The 21,168-nt window shown below is 40.2% G+C and overlaps 1 protein-coding gene across 1 annotated transcript in view; it reads right to left on the reverse strand.

The window, feature by feature from the left end:
• Nucleotides 1-19,853, reverse strand: part of LMBRD1 (LMBR1 domain containing 1) — a 76,177-nt gene extending 56,324 nt beyond the window's left edge. Inside the window, exons 1-5 of the mRNA XM_071548522.1 lie at nt 19,770-19,853; nt 19,142-19,318; nt 10,141-10,201; nt 4,095-4,192; nt 3,058-3,125 (exon numbers count right to left, since the gene is read on the reverse strand). Of these exons, the coding sequence (XP_071404623.1) occupies nt 3,058-3,125; nt 4,095-4,192; nt 10,141-10,201; nt 19,142-19,318; nt 19,770-19,829 (464 nt within the window). The 5' untranslated portion in view covers nt 19,830-19,853. The remainder of the gene's footprint in view (nt 1-3,057; nt 3,126-4,094; nt 4,193-10,140; nt 10,202-19,141; nt 19,319-19,769) is intronic.
• Nucleotides 19,854-21,168: the final 1,315 nt, after the last annotated feature.

Consider the following 21,168-nt stretch of genomic DNA (forward strand, 5'->3'; position numbering starts at 1 on the left):
AATATCTAGGCTGCAGAACAAAAAAGTAAACTCAAGATATGCAGCTGAAAACCACTAACTTTTGGCAGGGCTAGTAACACACAGGTGAAGATGGGTAAACTTAGATCCTTAAACAGTGTCATTAACCTTAGGAAATTATTTTCTAACACACTAGACAAAGTCATTTTCTTAAACTCCTTCCTCAGTTCTGTGATATAACATGCATAACTAATTACACGTTCATTAGACATGTATTTATAGCTTTGTAAGAGCTAATGGTTCTAGAAAATGTAAGGTAACCAGTGTAATTCCAAACACTGACAGGGAGGGAAGCGTTCCTTTCAGAACAAAACGCTCATTAGCCTCATAAGCAAACACTTCATTTCATACCAGACAGCTGTATAAGTGTCTTAACGTAGATTGTACTACCTCAAACCCCGTGACAAGCACGTGACATTTAGAGAAAATACAAGAGAAGTAGATAAGTCATGAGACAGGAAAGGCATTACAAGAAAAACCAGTTCCGAGTATGCCAATATCCATTTGTCCGATACTTTACTCTTAATGGTAATGTGTATCAAGTTATTTCTGTGCAGAGCATTTAAGTATTACAGACATGCACATTTTTGCCACAGCAAGAGACTAACAGACAACTGGAGTAAGAGGTATAGACACTACTCCTGATAAGAACTTAGACCATAACATCCTGCTCATTGAGCTATGTTATCAATTCAGCAGAATCCTGCAAGGTTGTATCTGTGTGGTGCCACACTTTTCCCAAAACAGTCACAAACATCTTCAGTGGAGCAAGGTCAACATCCTGGTAAGAATAAGAAATTCTTAAACTTAGAACTCAATACAGCTTTCACAATTTCTTTGAGGAATGTTGACCAGGGAAGAGGCAAGAACTTCTTACGTAGACCTTTAAAGCTATTTACTGATCTCTTAATTATACAGATTCCTCACTAAACCAACCAGAACAGAGGTTGTCTGGCTATGGGACACTAGTCACATAAACATAGGAAGACAGAGAAACTACTTGCTAGGCACTTAACTGGAAATATTCCAACCCCTCTCGCTCTTGTAACCTGCGTGAATGAGTATTTCAGCCCATTAAGCCCAGCCACCTAGAATTAAATCCAGTACGTAAAGTTCCAGTCTGTTTCAGTGTTGCTCTGATCCTGATCATCAGTGAGAAAATCACCGGCTACAGCCAAGTGCAGGCAGTGCTGCAAGACTGGTCTTCACTACCATATTCATCTGAATCCCTCACACAGAAGCTTCATCTCCAACACTTTCATCTCTTCCTTATCACACTGGGACTTCTGAGGCCACTCTTTGCCCTTGTTTTGAAAGCAGCTGACTAAGCCAGAAACTTCTCCAGAAAAAGCATGCAAATACACACCAAGACACGTGCTATTTAAATATAGACATATAACACTATACTAGGGAGTTCACATTTTCCCTTAGCACAGCCACCTTAGTTGCTTCCAAAACTGAGCCTTTTCTCCCTGTAAGGAGCCCTGTAGTCAGTCTCCCATAAAAGAAAATACCAGAATTGCACTGTTCAGTAGCAGCATCTCAGGTAGCAAGGGGACTTTATTCTTAGGGCATCAGGATGATGCTACTATTTTATCATTACCACCTTAAGAATGTGCATGTAACCTCCTAAGTATAATAGTAGTAAAACCATTCCTATTGGAAACCAGAAGTACCAAAATCCCTATCAGTATGTAAAGGAGTCCTGTCTCCCTGCAGCAGACACCCCTGCAGTTTATCCGTGTGTTTCAAGTCTGCATCTCTGGGGAAACAATGTTCAGTAACTTAGTCCAAGGCCAAGCACTACACGTCTCTGGTTTGCAAGTCAATCTCACTGTCATACGGCACAGTATCAGAGGGGATGGTGTAAGCTGCTGTCATTTACAAGTTCCATAGGCTTTAAAGAATAAGCCTAACTGCACAGAGGACAATTAGGAAGTCAAGAACCAAGTTCTATCTTACTAGAAGAGAGAAACAAACACGCTTAGAGCCAAGAACTCAGCTGACACCTACTAGAGATGCTACTAAATTTTCTAAATTGGATATATTATACAGTAGATTATGTATGCTTAGAATATGAGCCAACAGTCAGAAACAGAGTTTTTCAGAAGTTTTAGTATTATTTCTAGACCATGATTAAACTGATGCAAACTGCAGTCTCTTAACAGCAAATACTTTCACTTAAAAGGACAACAGACTTGTTAGATGCATACCTTTAATGTTTATCAAAACTAAAACATTATTCCAAAAAGATGGTATACAAATAGAAGCATTAATTTCACTTTAGTTTCCACTTCACACTCCAGTACTCTGAATTCAATCATTTTAGCATACATGTTGTAATTCTTAACTTTATTGCTGCAGTCAAAACGCTAAAAAGCTCATGACACAGCAGACATTAGAAACATGAAATAGTGGTGTTCACATCATGCTTACTGTTGATCTGAAATTGAATTTATCATACTGTTGGAATTTCAGAATAACAGCACTTTCTGCAAACAAGTTACTCGCTTCAGTAGCATTTGCCTTTTAAATAAATGCCAGCAAAACCTTTATCATACAAGGCACAATTATGTCAAGGACAACTCCACACAATACTTAGGATCCTTCAGAGAACACTTCCATTTAGGAAAATATAAGCACATAACTCCAAATCATATTCCTAAAGAACTGTTTTGCCATGTCTATGAAAGCATTTGATAGAGGTAGAAAACAGAATGAACACAGATTGTTTTACTCCCTGTTGTACACTAAGGTATCAATGTAGTTGTGTCATACCCATCATGTTCTTGATAAACATTCACACTGTATATACAGTCACAACTTGGAAACACAAGTACCTCCACATTTAAAAAAACATTTTAGCTTCCTGTTCAACTCCTTATTTTCAGGTCCCAATTCTCAGGATGTTTAAGCCCAACTGATGTGTAAACTACATGGTTCATTATACAGACTGAGTGCACCATAATCTACCTCTTAGGAGCACAGAACTTTGCTAAATAAATCTTGCATAGAACAGTGCTCAATACAAATACTTACCCAATTAAGAGAAGAACTGCACAAACTGTGATGAATCCCAGAGTATATTTGAGTGCAGTTTTAACCTGCTGTGTATTAAAGAGAAAGTTAATACACTGACAAAATATATCTAAAGGGATTTGTCCAAACTATGGAAAAGTACACTTAGCATAATAGGTATTCAACAAAAAAAAATCTCTACAAAAAGCATGAGTAGTTTTAGATAAGAGGTACACATTCTAGAAGAGTCTCACAGCTTGAGAACTACAAAAAATGACATGGAATTATGCTTCCATCATAACCTATGCACTTAAGTAACTGTAGCCAGAAGCCAGAGTACATTTGTTCAGTACAAATACACTCAAAGGAAATACTTATTCCCAAAACTCTATATTATGTCTATGATTAGAACTCTTCTTGTGTTAAGGTTACAACTGAGCAGAGGGGAAAACAATCACAAATAATGATTGGAAGATTCTTTAGCAAAGTATTTTCATTTGAGAAGCTGGCACTTTACTGGCATGCATTTCCTGTATTCCCTGAAAGGTCATGCATTTCAAAAAGCTTCAGTACATTACAAATACAACCAAGTGCTACCTTCAAGTAAATTACTACTGCCCACTTCAAGAAAAAATGCTAACACTTCAGTAGAAGACACTAAATTTGAGTATTTATCTCAGAATCACTATAATCTTTCTGTCCTCTACTTTGAACTTTCCCATACAGGTTTTTTTTACTAAAGAAAGTCTCCCATAGGTTGTAACTTTCCTGCATAAAAAACTTGGCTCGAAAGAAATTCTAAAAAGTTGAAAGAATTCAAGGAAATACACATGTTAATTACTAAACTCACATTTCATGCAAGACCACAGTACTCAAAGTAGACAGTGTCAGACTAAATCTTACTTTAGAACTACTACGGTATTTTTAATTAACTGTTGTAATACAATTAGAAATTATGTTAACATTGTAGTTTTGAATTTAGACAATCATTCTTGCTTTCATTTTTTTTGGCTGTATTCACTCGCCTTTCCCCTGCTTGGTGCATTTGCTAAACTTACTGAGCATGTGTTGCCATCATCTTCTTCCTTCTCCTCATAATAGAAATAGACAAAGGGAATCCACAGAAAGACGCAGAACAGTATGATCGAGTACAAAGCTAGAAAGAAAATTTAATTAAATGAACAGAGAAAGTTACACTGGCACTTCATTTACTCTACAGCAATTCAAAGAACAGAATAAAACGTTAGTTTCCTCTCATTCTGTTATTAATTTCAAGCATTGAAAAGTTAATAAAATTCACTAGCCAGCATATGAACTGTTTTGTGAATTCCAAAGGACTTTACCAAGAGTTAACCCACTTAGATTAAGGATTTCAGATCCATCTTCAATCCAGCAATAATAATAAGACTAAAAGTAATCCACTCCTAGAATCATAGAACATGTTGAGTTGAGTTGCAAGGGACCTATGAGGATCATCAAGTCCAACTCCTGACCCTGGGCAGGACACCCCAAGAATCCCACCACATATGCAGGTGATACACAGTACTAGCACACTGAGGGAAAGCGGGTGTACAGGACAGTGAATAAAAGCCAGCTATGCCACTTAAGCTATACACAGGAAAAAACAGATAAATTAAAACAAAATTAAAGCTGTTTTAACCTCTGGGCTCAGTTTCAGTTGATGTCCTACTATGGATGTAAGTACACTAGAAACAGAAGGCATGGGTCTGTCACTGATGACCTCAATTCCCAGAACAAAACACACTGTAGCAATGTAGTATCATCATTTCACATTCCTTGTTTAGAGGAAGGACTAATTGAAAGTTGCAACACACATTTATCTGAGTAGCCACTAAAACAAAATAGTCATACTGTCATATTATTTGGATCCACAGATGATCATAAGAAAATTTAAACGAACTAGTTTAACAGAAGTGAGAGTTTCATACATGTCTTCCCAAATACTAAGAGGCAAGTTTTGAAGATATTAGGACAGCTGGTAAAAATCAATTGCACTGACTAGAGAGTGACAGAAAAAGACCACTGTCAAGATATAGAATTTCAAGTTTAAATCTTGAACTCTCTGTATTACACGTCACGTATGTTTTAGAACATCATTATTCAGCAAAATCTTTCAATACTTTGAAGTACCTTACATTATGAACACTTCAGAAGTCTATTAGCAAACTAATAACCATCAAGCAGTGTGGTACAGGCTCATTACATTATGAGCCTGATCCATGTTTCTCCCAAGAGGATAAAGGAAGAAACACAGAAATTAAAGAGACTATATAAATAAATTTTGTGGGTAACTTTATTTACATAGAATCATTAAGGTACCTTTGCTATCATAGCAATTTTATAGGACTGTAACAGAGAAAAGGCAGCTTTGCATCTGCTTTTCCCAAACAAAATAATTCCAAGACAGACCTTTTCATTCATACATCAGGTGAAGTCATAGAACTGCCCGTGAGAATTTTTTTAGTTTGAACTTAAAATTAAATTTGTAACTCACATAGTTAAAGAAGCAAAACATGGTTCTTGCTATTATACTGCAAAGGCAACTTTAAAAGATCTAGCCAACTTCCTGTCAATGAGACAGGAGACTGATCATCTGGGTTTCTAATTTGATTTTCAGAACTTATGAAAAAGCAGCACCTTTCATAAGTTCATACAAGTTAGTTACCTGAGGGCAAACCCTCAGTTGCCTGTTGTTTTGCCCTGTAAAAATGCTCTTTATTCCCTGAAAAGCTGACCTTCAAATACAAAGGTCTTGCAGCAGCAAACAGTCGACCAACTGACAAAGATATTCCCTTCCCTCAAATTCCCCTGTGCCCTAACACAGTCTCCACTTCCCTTATCAGACTTCTACCAACTGCAGTTTTAAACTGGGGACTGCTTTTTGCTCTAGTTCAGAGGTTCAGCTTCTGCTACAAAACATTTTTCTGAGTTGTATCAGAAGCTTGAAGCACCATCACTGGAAAGATGCTTCACTGCATAGGCAGTACAATAATGGTGCCTGTCACTGAGCCTAAGAAATTTTCAGCAATAATTCCTTGGCAAGGTTTGTAGGTAGTAAAGGCATTCCTCAGAGACAAGTCTTATCTCAAGTCAAAATTATTCATTATTCTGATTGAACCACATCAAATACAAAGACACCTTAACTCTGAGGAAGTCAGACTCCGTAGAAGTCTTCAAGTAATTATAGCAATGGTCCCTTCATTATGTTTTTCACTTAGCTTTCTTTTTTTCTTAGGAGTATAAAGGGCAATTAAGAACACAAGTAACAACAAAGAATAGCAAAATATAGTAGGTGAAAGGAAACAAAATGTCAAGAACTAGGACAGTTTCAAGTAGACTATCCAAGGTCAATATTCCATCAAGTCCCCTTGTGTCACTACAGGAGGTTCAAGAATACTATATGACAAAGTATCCTACATCACACAAAATGTGCTTTTCCAGATGATATCATATATTAGCATATTACATAACATCAACATTACTAAGTTGCTTAAAACAATGCTTTGTTATATACTCTTTCTGGTTTTCTGCCGAGAAGACACAAGCTGCTTCAGAAAACAGAATCCATCTTTCTTCCCAAATATATTATGCTTTGAACTCATTAAAAAATTCTTAAGTTTTCATCAACACAGGAAGTAGAAATATCTTGTTTACCCAACTGAAACTTAAGGAACACAAAACCACAGTGAAATCCAAATCAGACACTTGTTTGAAGCAGGACAATTAAAATAATTCACCACAGTGACTTCCAATGCTATGACAGACTTTTAGTTTCTGTTCTGGTACATTGCTGCTGGAAAAATCACACTTGTTAAGAGAGCGTTTCTCTACATATACTTCCAAAATATTTGTCAAGTACAGCTACAAAGATCTCTCATGGTAGTTTGAATGCTTTCCCTCAGGACCAGACTATGAAAACAGTCACATTTGACTTGCACTTAGTAATTTCTGAAAGTCCAAGTCCCTGTGTCAATGACTCAGTACCCAACACTTGGAAAGGGCAGTCAAAAATCATTCAAGTAATACCAAGTACCATTCTGGATAAATTATTACTCAAAAACTTGAGCCTAGCAACCACCATACAGTAACTATTGCTGGCTTAAGAAAAAAAAGAAATGGAAAATCTGAAGTTTAGCACAGACTTGAAAGCACACAGGAAAAGATCTCAATTTAGCAGCCAGTCCTTGCCACACTATAGTGAAGAGACACTTAACACATGCAGGCCAAGAGATCTCAATTTACCTTACAGGAAGATGCTAATCTACCAACGCCGCCCTTTCACCATTCACAAAACTCATACAAAGGACACTGAATGTCAAGATCCCACCAATGGTAGGAATTACTCACTCAAAAGAAGAGCTAAGGAACAAACAAGACTTCAGGTTACTGTCAATGGTTTCAACCCCATTCTTTGTGGTATAAAGCAAACTGTGTTGAACTGTTTCTCATTTTAACACTTTCTGAGAAATGTTTTCCTTCCAAACAAACATGCTTTTTTAGAGCACCTGCCAACCATAGATCATTCTTCAATCACTCAAGTACTGTCAGACATGTTCTATTACAGTTGCGTTTAGGAAACTTAACACCTTAAGTCACTGATTCAAAGCAATTGGTAGACTGTTTTCTTACAAAAAGCTTTTAGGCTATTGGAATCCCTCTTTGAAACACAGTTATTTCAAGCTTCACTCTTAAAGTACCTCATTTATCACTCTACCAATACGAACTCATTCTATTTTTGTATCACTCTAGCCAAGAAACCAGACAGGTATGAGAGACAACATTTTTTTGTGGAGGCTAAGAACTATGGAAAAAATAAAGCTATAACTAAATGCAGAAGAGGTTTTTTATCAGTAAAATGCAATACAAGTAACAAAGTAATCCTTAATATTCTAAACCATCTGTTAAACCGAAGCCTCCAAAGTCTTGTTACAATTAGAAGTGACTTGAAGGACAGTAACCAAAGTGCACCAATTATTCATACTCTAAGTTCCCAATATAGATGCAGGAGTCAAGTAGGATCTATATAGTTATCACTGCATTTTCATGGGACACAAGAAAGCACTGACATTCATGTCCTTAATTACAAGATCATACTTCAGTTCTGTTCATTCTGCTTGTTAAAAAAAGCCAAGATCAAATACTTTTACATCAAGATTCAATTAGAAAAGATTGAATAGTATTACAAGACCAGAAGAATTGTTTAACTTAATTCTTCTCAGCTTTTATGTTACTCTACTGTGCAACAGCAGCAGGGGACTAGATAATGTAGGAGAGGCATTGTGTTTGTATATATTATAGATGGAGAGTTCTGAAAAATAAGTTACCTACTAACTGCTCACTTCAATGTAGCTCTAGTTATAAAAATGTCTACCAACTCCTCAAATTAAGATTATGACACAAATGTTGTCTTTAAAAACATCTTTAAATCTCTACCACCATCTGGAGGATATGGCATGGAATAAAACATTTCTTCTACAATATTTCAAGTAGACCTGTCCAGACAGACCAAAACCAATGCAGTTTCCCAAATTAAAGTTCATATCTATTTCAAAATCTAGTCTAGACTCAGCCCAAAACATCTTACAGAAATTGATCAATCAAGTGGCACAAATCCATAGAAAATGGTCCACAGTAAAGTTTGAAGACTGGTCCACATTAGAAGTTGGGGAATGCTTGGGCTGTTTTTAAACAAGACCTAAAAACAGTAGGAAGCAAATACAAAGCAATTCCACTACTATATAGAAAGGAATCTTCATAGAAGATAAACTAGCTTTTAAAAGTTCCGTTTTTGAAAACTTTTGACTTCAGGTTTCACTCAGCGTGAAACTGTACATTGTAGTTTCTGTCACTGGCAGAACTTAACAAAAAGCCCATTATTTGGAATCATTTCCTCATCTAAAAGATATATTTAAAAGAACCAAGAGTTTTCCAAGAGTTTCAAATTTCAAATCTGAGGAAATATGACCAAAAATAGCGTGGCTAGCAGGACCAGGGCAGTGATCCTTCCCCTGTACTCTGCAATGGTGAGGCCACACCTTGAGTACTGTGTTCAGTTCTGGACCCCTCAGTTAGGGAAAGATATTGAGGTGCTGGAGCGGGTCCAGAGAAGAGCAACGAGGCTGGTGAAGGGACTGGAGCACAAGCCCTATGGGGAGAGGCTGAGGGAGCTGGGGTTGTTTAGCCTGGAGAAGAGGAGGCTCAGAGGTGACCTCATCACTGTCTAGAACTACCTGAAGGGAAGTTATAGCCAGGTGGGGGTTGGTCTCTTCTCCCAGGCACTCAGCAATAGGACAAGGGGGCACGGGCTCAAGCTCTGCCAGGGGAAATTTAAGTTGGATATCAGAAAAAATTCTTTCCAGACAGAGTAATCAGGCATTGGAATGGGCTGCCCAGAGAGGTGGTGGATTCACCATCCCTGGAGATTTTTAAACTGAGATTGGACATGGCACTGAGTGCCATGATCTGGTAAATGGACTGGAGTTGGACCAAGGGTTGGACTTGATGATCTCAGAGGTCCTTTCCAACCCAATCGATTCTATGAAAAGCAGGCAACTACCACTGAGTATCACTGACTGAAAAACTGATCTAAGGTTTGATGAACAGCAATTTTATTATTAGACTTTATTTCAGTCCTTTTCTTTACTTCAGTTCTGTTTAGGATTACCACTCTTGAATCAATTCCTTTATGCTCCTTCACAGTAGCTGTTAACTTTGAACATTGCAGTTGCTGAATCTGACCAGTGAAAGTGTCACACTCAAGGTTGCATGAACTTTATACATGGTAGGAAAGTTTCACACTGCTGCATTTGTTAAACATCATAAACATTACAGCAAAACCATTTTTCCCTTAAGGGACCACTAAATACACACAGAGGAAACATGCAAACCATAGGCTATATAACAGAAGCCTCTTCATTGCCTTCAGTATATTTGCATTTTTAGCAGGCTCTTGAAGGTAAAAATATTCCCTGGAGGGCACCAAGTAGGAGACTAACATTTAACCAAAAAGGCATAACCCAGTAAGACCTCTAAAACCTTCACTTAAAGGTTCTATTAATTGAAAAAACAAGTTAAAATACTTACTGTAGTATCCATAAAGTACAGTGTCTTCAATTTGTCTTGAAACATTAGCATCAGCCCAGACCTAGCAATAAATGATAGAAGCACTTATCATCAAATGAAATAAAACAACACTACAAGAGAATCATTCATTAAAAACACAAATACATTGATAGATTAAAAAAATTATGTCTAAAAAATTAAATGCTAGACTGCTAGCAACAGTGAAAGTCACTGGGCAAACAGGAATAACTGTAGGACAGTTTCATAAAGGGAAGATTTTTATACCTGAAAGAACATTGAGTAGTTTTGGAAGCTCCCAAGTATTTTCTGTTAATTCCCATAGAACCTTTATGGTAGAGTCTCTTAAGAGCATCATATAATGGTTTGGGTTGAAATGGACCTTCAAATATCATCTAGTCCATCCCTCCTGTTGTGGGCAAGACCACCTTTCACTAGGTGAAGTTGCCCAAAGCCCCCATTCAACGTCATCTTGAACACTTCCAGTGATGGGACATACACAACTCCTCTGGGCAACCTGTTTCAGAGTCCCACCACTCTCATAATAAAAAATTTCTTGTTTATGTCCAATCTAAAGGTATACACTTTCATTTTAAAATTGTTGGCTTTTGTTCTGTCTCTACAGGCCTTGGTGAAAAGTCTTTCTCCATCTTTCTTATAAGCCCTCTTTGTATATTGAAAGGTTGCAACATCTCCCCAGCCTCGAGAAGAAAAGGCTCTGAACAAACACAACTCTTTCAGACTGCCTTCACAGGAGACATGGTCCAGACCTCTGACCATATTTGTGGCTCTGTTCTAATCACTCTCTTGTGCTGCGGGTCACAGAGCTGGACACAGTACACATGATAAATCTATCACAGGATGTCTTTGATTAAAACTTACAGATTAATTGGATGATTACAGATGATTAAAATATACAGATGAAACAGTACTTCGACATAAAAAGTAACTTTTTATTATGCTTAGTGATAGCTCACTAATTGCTGTTTTTATCAGTTACTCACCCAGTTTAAGCTATCATATCCCTTTTCAGAAGTATGAGATTTGACTTTTCTGATTGATCAAGACTTGAGTTACACGAATACTCAATTCACCAACTTAGATCCTGCAACTCCAAACCCAACAGCACTGACATCCACTGGAACAACAGCAAGAGGAACTGTGTTACACAGTCCTGGGGAATGGTTCACAGAATGGAAGCAATGAAAGTGGAAAATACAACTCTAACTATATTGGAAACAGCAGTCAGACAGATGGCTGATGTCAAGTTCTTGTGCCCATTCCCTTTTTCTCCTTCTAGAGAGGAACTATTGGTTTAAAGAAGCTAAATGTTGTATAACAATGGTTGGCAGCCCAACTCAAAATTGAATATGAAGGTCCAAGCCTGCCAGTACAGCTTAAACATATTCCAGAATTGTTTTAGTCTTGTGGTATCCAATCTGTGTGTGGTTGAGATCAAGAAAGTAGTTATCCAGAAGCAACATCTTTTAAAAGGTAGAGAACACACAAATATAAAAAGGAAGATATCCAGTACTGTCAAAACTTCTTTCAATTTCCATATGTACGTTTTTCAAACTGTTAAGATAGAATCACAGAATCCATTGGGTTGGAAAAGACCTCTGAGACCATCAAGTCCAACCCCTGGTCCAACTCCAGTCCATTTACCAGATCATGGCACTCAGTGCCATGTCCAATCTCAGTTTAAAAACCTCCAGGGATGGTGAATGCACCACCACTCTGGGCAGTCCATTCCAATGCCTGATTACTCTCTCTGGAAAGAATTTTTTTCTGATATCCAACTTAAATTTCCCCTGGCAGAGCTTGAGCCTGTGCCCCCTTGTCCTGTTGCTGACTGCCTGGGATCAAGCCCTTTCAGTTGACATAAAGATGCACCCACTAATAGAGAGATATGAAAATGCAGGTGGGCATACTCATTATTAAAAACTGCCACCACAAGACTTAAAGACATTTGGCACTTTCTTTATCAGTTCTCTTACAGACTATGGGCTTGATGACATACCATGAACACCTGATTTTCCTACTATATCAGAAAGTCAGCAACACCTTCCTTTTTGTTACTATATTAAGACTTCCAGTAGGTCACTTCACATTAAGCTTCTAAAACTCATTGTCTGAAGTAAATTAGATTATCATCCAACTGGAATTTGAGCAGAAAAGTACACATGGATTTTGACATCTAATCAGCAAACAGCATGAAAAATATTTTATCAAAAGGGGGCAGAAACAACACCTGAAATGTCTGTCAGGTACAAAATAAACCATACCTTTGAAGACTGTCAGGCTCAAGCCCAATTATGTTTCAACTACAAAATTTCTAGGCATTTGTATTAAAATACACCACAAAAGAATTTGATTGTATCAAGTTAATACATGCGGAACACTAAAGCATTTAAATTTCCTAATATTAGAAATTGCTTTAATTATGCCTAAAGGGAAACCAAGACTGAACTGGACAGTTTATATCATTTGCTTCCAAGTAAACACTGCAAAAAGGTCTCTCCTATGAGTAATAGAGACATTCAAGAGGTACCAACCCAAGCATAAACAAGAAAATCAGCAGTAAGCCCCAAAGTAGTACAGAAAGGTAGCTAGTAATGGAAATATCAACAGGGCCTAGCTGCCAAAGAACTGCTTTTTCTTCAACTACAGAAAAGCATAACAACACTTATAACACAACACAGATGTTGAAGTTGAAAACATTGTAATTTCTCTTCATTTTGTTTCACTAATTAAGTTGCATACAGGACCAGAAAAGTATACTAGGAAAAGTAACATCTCACTATTTTAATATAGTGTAGTCTATCTTAAACTAAACGTCAAGATGCAAAGATGTGTGCATTACACCATTATTTACATCTGTCTCAACATACAAACTTCACACTACTCTGTACAAGAAAATGTAATGCAGGCCAATTTAATATTTATTATGCCAACTTTCAGTCAGCTGCTGAAGTCCCATATTTACATAAACTAAGGGGTGGTCCCATGGTGTAAAGGAGAGCACTCTGGACTCTGAATCCCAAGGTCCTGAGTTCGAGTCTCAGTGGGGACCGTTCCCTGTCAGTTAAAGCCTCCCTACCATCCCGTCCTGTCACATCTCAGATGCTCAGCAGGGTCAGCCCCAGTTAATACCGGGTGCTGTGACAGTCCCGAGGACTTCCCTGTCACTGTCCAAGCTCGCTCGGCCGTGGCAGATGGACCTCAGGACTGACACGGTGGGGCCAGTTCTGCGCACGCTGCGCCTCACCTAAAAAATCCACTGTGCAGGCTGGAAGGGCACACCCATGTGGGGAGAGCCCTGCCCAAACCGGCGTTAGTGAAGTCTGGCCATACATATACACAAAATAAAGAGGCAAACCCCCTTAAACTAGCTGACAAATTACCCATATGCACGCACCATCAGTAACCCAAAAGCAGGAGCCAGTTCATCCGAGCTGTTTCAAAAGCTAGTGACAGCAGCACTGTCTTGTCAAAAGCAAGAAGCAGTGCTACCTAGTGAGTGTCAGAGCTGACATTATCATCAGTGATGATATATCAAGCTGCTAGGTATATGGATTTACTGAACTAGCACATCCAGGAGTCAGTTGAGAACTCATCTGTACAGCCTCTGGATCTAGGCTGTTTTTCTTCTCCATCCATTACAACCTCAGCTTACAACATATACAGCAAGCACCTTAGAAGTACGATAGATTAGGAAAGTGAGAATTCATTACTGCCTTCAGCAACAGTTTAAGGTTGAAAATCTGACCACAAATTCTCTTAAGATCTGCAGAATTCAGACACTCTGCACTGTTCTAGTACACTTCATTCTGTTCCATGCAGTTCAGCAATCACACATCACCTTTAAAATACCTGTAACAATGTACTGCACTGATAGATCAGGGAAGTCACAAACCACAAGGATATTTGCAATGAGTACAATGACCTACATGAACTATTACACTTAACATAAGTCATGTTAAATACAGTTACTAGAGCAAAAAGTAAATATATTAGTAAAATGTTACGTAAGCATGTAAAAAAAGCAGTTTAAGACACTTTCAGTTTACCCAAATGCTAAAATCAAAGCAAAGCACCCTCAGAAGATTCACTTTATAACTATATTCACAGAAAATTAGTTATGAAGTGTAAGGATAAAAAGGTTTTTTGAGTTAGGGAAGGTTTTGGAGCTGTAGGCAGATTCTGAGGCCTACTAGGTGGTAATTAGTTCTGTCAGAAAAACCAGCAAGCTAGCAAAAACAAAATGAGATAAAGTTTTGGGAGAAGCTTTCCATGAGAAAAGAATGTTGAGGGGATAAATTTCTCATGGCAAAGAGAACATCTGTGCAGAAAGTGACATCCAATTAAACGCTGTAATAAGGTTTAAAGACACTGTGATAGAACCTATAGAACTGGGCTAAGAGTGGGATTTTACAATATATATTGTGTAATTTGGAGTTGAGAGTGTATCTCTTTTTACTCTCTTTTTCTATTATGTTTCTTTCTTCATGGAGTGATTTAATAAACTGTTTTGTGTGTGTGACACCTGCGAGCTGTGCCCTCTTGTTTTTGGCCACCACGACCTTACTGCACACGACCAGAATGAAGACGACTTGCTCACCCAGTAATCACTGAACAGTCTTCCTTCTCCCAGCAACTGTGTCCAGTTAGTGACTTATATTAACATTTTTTAACAGAACACTACTATTCAAAACATTCAGGTAACTTCCCCCCAGTGAAAGCAGTGCAAGTTAATCTGACAGTTTTGACCTTCCCCATTTTTGGCCAGGGAAAAGCCATGAAATGAATTTTTTTCCTTGTTAAATTTGACCTTTTTGCTGCTGCTGCTGGACTCCCCAAGAGTTTCATCTTTACTCAGTGAAGAAACATCCCATTCCCTGCAAATGTATCGTAAGAGAGCTTAAAGCTAAGTACCAATACAGGTTTCAGTATTTGTGATGTTTCATCAAATGCAGGTGAAGCAGTCACCCTGCTGATCAGCCTCCCACAAACCTTAGCCAACAAAAGGAAGAAACCGTATGAAAGACTGAAGAGTGGGTCACAGCATGGGTAGATATGAAGAAGTTTCATATCCAGGTCACAGATCTTCCAGCCTGTTACCTCCAAAATGGGGCATGCCAGGATATTGACTGGAAGATGGACAGTAACATCCAGAAACATACGTATCTCATGCACATCTGGCTACCATGCAACTTCATAATGAGTTGCTCCCTTACCATCCCCCCTTGTAAGATGCAAAAAGACCCCTTTTTGCAAACCACTCTATTAAGTATCTCCCACTAAACAGGTGCTACTCCTTGAATCATTAAGGAGACAACTGGCTTTCAACAGCTCAGGAAGACACACAAGTGTTGTGACACATTCAGCCTAACCAAAGAAATGCCACTGGCTTTTAACTTCATACAGAATGAAGAATCCATACATTTCAAATTGAAAAGGTTTCACCATCCTCTCTGCCTTCTGCCAAAACAACAGCAGAGAAACCCCCAACAAAACACAAAAACAAACAAAAACCCCCAACAAAACACAAAACCAAACAAAAAAAGTGTGCTAACTTAAGCATTCTTGTTTCCTGCTGCAAGAGAGCATCAGTTATGTATTAAATATTTGAAATTTGTAGGTCACACCCAAAGGACTTTGACTCCAGCAGCAACTTATGCCATTAAGCTATGGTGAGGTTTTCTGGTCCTAAGTGCTTGTTATAGATCAAATGAGCTTTCAGATCAGATCCAACTGATATATCTGAAGTGCACTGAAACAAACTAAAGCACTGTCGATGCAAACAGACAAAAACTTTGAGCTAAAAGTGGTGCTGGTGAACATCACCAGAACACCACTCACAAGGTAATACTCAATTCTTTTATTAGTACTACAACAAAAAACCTTCTTTTCTACTTAAACAGCATATGAATCAGCGATCCCAGCCTCCAGAAAAGGTGTTGCAGTGAATTCTACTATACAACTAGTGTGCAAAACTCTCAAATAACAAACCTGCTCAATTCACCCACTGTAAGAGCTTTAAGATAATACTTGAGAAGTGTCTCAAAATATGATGAGAGACATTATATAAGAAATGCTTCATGACACTTGTTTATAGTAAAGAACAGCTTGTCTGAATTACAAAATGTATAAACAGTATCTTAACAGTCCTGTTGAAATGCAAAACACTTCAAGGTTAACAACCAAGGCTGACCAAGGTACAGCCCTTGTCAAGGAAGGCACCTCAGCAAACACAATGGAAAAGGGCTACACAAGGCCTTAAAAGTTAACTCCTCCAGAAAACAGGATAATTTTCGCTGCCTTTAGAGAAGGGCACTCTACTTGGGCACTACAGTTCAGAGCATCAAGCCAATGCTTGTAGCCAAGACACACACCTGTTCACTTGTCACAAAACACACACACAATGCACAATGAGAACTCTGAGTCATGTGTTCAATTTACCCTCTGATAACTGGCACAACGTGCTTCTCCCCAAGCCTGTTCACAGAAAAAATCTAAAGAATATTTACAAGTTGATAGTAGGATCAGATTCATTAAAAATTAACTGAAAGTGTACATATAGCATTACTTTCTTCTAAGTTGAGCATCCTTGGCTTTCTCATCACTCTAGCACTGATAGCAGAAATTACACTTGGCAGGTAGAGAAAAAAATTACATAATGAAAAAAATGTTTACCTAGAACCTGGATAACTGCCACTACTCCTTCTGGCATGAGCTCCAAAATCATCCAGCTGGAAATCCTTTTGATGAACTACTAGTTTATCCACAGAGAATATTACTCCATCTGGTACCTGGAGTAGGAGGATCTAGCTCAAAAAGTCACTGAGAAGACTATAGTAAAGACTTAACTTCCTCTGGCCATCCAAAGTAACAAAGGGTTCTTGCCAGAGTCATAGTGAGAGGGTCTTGGAAATGCTGAGTTTAAGAGAAAGGTCCAGAGAAAGGCAAATAGTCTCCTGGAAATATTCTGAACTCAATCAAGTCTGTCGTACTTGTGAAACAGTAGCAGAAAAGCAGTACATGATATCCAGGACAGCGTTAAAGGCTTTAAAAACTCATAATGATCTCATGTTAAGATATAAGCCTCCTAACCCAACATTACTTCTAAACTGAAATTACCAAACCAATTAATCTGTGTTTACCTATGAATTTGTATGTTCTGACCGATTTCAGATGCACTCAACTTTACAGAAATGCATTAATATCAAAACATCTCATGTTATTGCTGCAAAACTAGAAACTCAATTCAGCTGAAACTTAAAAGACGCAGAAGAATTCTTCTGCAAGGCAGTATAGAGCAACTGTATTTCAACAGGCCACCAGAAGTACCCACAAAGCATTAGGGACTAAGCAGGACCAAGAAGCTTCAGAAGCACAGGCAAAAAGATGCTTTACAGAAATAAAAGCTTTACCACAAGCATGAAAAGTTTGCTCTAAGGTACAATTTTTAAAGAGAATCTACCCACATCATCATATCACAGCATTGGGCCATTAACAAGGAAATTTAGCTCAAGAAAAACAGTATTTTAGGTACAGTAGTTTTCGTTCCAGTAATCATATCTCCTTAAATAAGACTGTTGTGGCTGCATGACCACATTTGGCTTCCTGTTCTCACAGGTTTGTTGCTCAATCCAGAGAATGCACATATTAGCAAAATCAGCCTCTTTTGCAACAGGACATTCTGCTTAGTCCCCATCAGAGATGTATTTTTCAGCTGGATCTAGTTATGTATTTCTTAATACCAAGTACTATTTTGACTGAATTGCAAGAATCCTGACATATGAAAGGTCTCTTCAGCCTTCCAGATGCACTTCAGTTCTGAGCAAAGTCCAAAGACACAAAACTTTAACACTGAATAATGCCTTTGCTTATTCTATAATACTATTGAGCAATAAACACGACAATCACATCACAGCTCAATTCTAAAGGCTCTTTATGACTTTATATATGACACTTATATAAGCACCAGCAAAAAGGTACTGCATTAGCTGCAACCTAGTTTTGAACCATTATCTCAGATATGGGAAGACCTGTGTTTTCCTTTGGAAGTAGGGCTGGAAAGGAACACAGTCTTTGCCTCTATTGTACAGGTATTTACTGCTTTTCCACTCTATCATGTGTTTTAGGATCATAACCTTTACTATAGATCCAGGCAGACTCTAAACGAAACTAAGTTGTCATTCAAGTTACCAACATACTCCAGTTTAGCCTCCTGTTACTCAGTGTCCTCACAAAGACACTGGATCACTACCTTTGAGAACTCTATTTGAAAGTTTAAAAAGCCAATACTTGAAGCATTGAGAAAGACCTCTTACAGTAATGCTTAGAGCAGACAACAATACTTCCTCATCTCACTAAGAAGGCATTTTGCAAAGCAACCCCCTACAGTTTATAAATACAGCCAGTTCTGTTAAGGCTCTACCAGGCAAGAGGAGATACTACTGCATTCCCTTCTCCCAAGGACTTTTGCAGCTTTCCCTCTTTCAAAAGAGTGCTTATTAACCCAGGTTTTAAATTATAGGTAGATTAACACAATAAAACTTTATAAAGTTTTAATGATTCCATACCAAGTTCTTTGCTGGCCAATAAGACAATGAAAACAATCCTAAATGACAACTGAGCAATACAGTCACAGTTTGGTTTTGACCAAAGGTAGTACAAATTTTACTCCACAATGCTCCATTATGATGTACCAAAAATCAACACTTAAGCAGTTTGTTTATCTCTTCAGGACTGTACACTCACTCTTTTTTGCACAGAAGAAGGAATGAACATTTGGAAATGAGTAGAGTACCTAACATAAATATTAGAAGTGAAAACTGAAATCCAGTTTAAATAAGAGAGCTCATTGCTGTGTGCACAGTACTAGTACGCAGTCACTAAAACAGGTATTGGATTTAAACACCTGGACAACCCAAGAACATCCTGCTGCAACTCGAGTGCTTCTTTTCAAGAGGTAATTAATGGTTTTAGAAGGCCGTACCTTAAATGTGCCATTTGGGTTTTTCATGTATGAAACCAAGAAAATGTCCACTGGCAAAAGTGCTGATGTGACAAGAGCAACGGCCAAGGCAAAGATTGCTGTGATGGTGGAAATCACTTCACTTTCCCGCCGACTCTGATACTTGCGCACGTAAATCCAGCAGAAAATTAGAATGGCCTGAAATACACAGTGAAAGACACTTACGAGTTGTAAAGTAAGAGGGTCAGCAAGTAGGTACTGATGTTAGACCCTGCAGTGATGACTGGCATAGCATCAACACACTTTTTACCGGCACACTGAGCATCAGCATTGCATTCATCTCACAAGTCACTCTTCTCGTTAAAAACAGCTTGAGCAACACCACCAGCGCTCACACGCGGCACGGCCGAAAACACAAACAAGCAGCGCGGACGGCCCAGGCAGGAGGGCAAGGCAGTCCCCGCCGCAGCCCCGGGCCCTGCGGGGCTCCAGGACCGCAGGGGAGCGCCCGCCGGCGGGGCACGGGCCGGGGGCGCCGCCGGGGAGAACGGGCGGGAATTCAGCACCGGAACAGCGAGGGGGGCAGCGCCTGGCAGGGCAGCCGGCCTAGGGAAGGGAAGGAGGCGCGAAAAGGGGAGCCGTCTCTCACCAGCAGCGCCAGGCCGAAGAGGCACCATCCCGTCAGCAGGTCGGAGGCGGCCGCCGCCATCTTCGGTTACGTCACAGCTCTGCGCCCGCCCCTGGGCGGTACTTATGGAGGGGCGGGAGTTGCGCCACGGCGGGGTCGGGTCTGTATCACGGGTCGTGACGTCACATGCCCGGGGCAGCGGCGCTCCCGGCCCGGCCGGGCACGTCCCGCCGGCGGCGCGGGGAGGCGGCCGTGGGAGCGGGGCAGGGATAGGAGGCAGGGATGGGGAGGCAGGAGCGCCTCTGCCCCGTCCCGGGACACAGCGCAGCCGCCGTGGGGAAGGAACGGGAGATGGGGGCGCATCGAGGCAGCTCCTTCCCCCGCATGCTGTTTCCCTGACCTTCCGTCCCGGGGCCGGCGGGCAAAGGCAGGGCGGCGCTCGGTGCGCGGGGACTGCCTGAGCGGAGTGGGAGGGCACAGAGCGGGTTTTGGGGAAGGACAGAAGGTGCGCAAAGAGGCGTCGGGCACTTTCACTCTCTTTGTTGTTGTTTGTCTCCGTAAAAGCACCTAAACCATCTCGCCACATCCCCTGCTCCGGGCAGGTGTGCGAGCGGTGCCGGCGTGTCGGACCGGCGCAAGTGGGACATTGCCGCAGGGATGTGCGGGAATACTGCACGCCGGTGCCTTTGACCCGGGCTCGGCTTAAACGTGGTGGGGCGAGACTTGGGGGCGGGATCGTGGTCTGGCGGAAAGCCTCTGCCCTGGACGCCGTGCCCGCTGCAAGGGCAGCCGTGGAGCACGAGTGGGTTTTGGAGGTACCCTGGGGAGCTCGTATTCTGAGTGTGGATTTGGTGGCTCGGCGAGTGGCAGAGGCTCACCTGAAAAGTGCTGGCGCTTGTCTTAGTATCAACAAGGTGGGAAGAGACCTTTAAGTTTGTCAAGTCCAACCATCTACCCACTGCTATCACTGTAACCCCTAAACCACTCACCCAGTGCTAGATCCAGACACCTCTTGAACGGCTCCAGGGATGGTGACTCCACCACCTCCCTGGGCAACGTCTCACCACCCTAATAGTAAAAATGTCTCACCACCCTAATAGTAAAAAAAAAATGTCTCACCACCCTAATAGTAAAAAAAAAATGTCTAACCTGAATCTCCTCTGTCTCAGCTTCAGGCCATAGGGTTGGGTGCAAAGGGGTTTGTGTGCAGGAGTGCCCCGGGGTAGGAGCACAGGCTGCAGCTCTGGGTGTCTGCTGGGTGTGCAGGCAGCTGTGTTGGGTGTGCAGGCAGCTCCGGGGGTGTGCAAGTTACTCTCTCTATGTGCAGGCAGCCCTGCAGGGTGTGCTGGCAGCTCTGCTGGGTGTGCAGGCAGCTCAGGGTGGGGGGAAATGTGCAGAGCCTTGCTGATTGCTCAGCCTT

The sequence above is a fragment of the Pithys albifrons genome, chromosome 2 (genome assembly GCF_047495875.1).
Source record: "Pithys albifrons albifrons isolate INPA30051 chromosome 2, PitAlb_v1, whole genome shotgun sequence".
Lineage (NCBI taxonomy): Eukaryota > Metazoa > Chordata > Aves > Passeriformes > Thamnophilidae > Pithys > Pithys albifrons.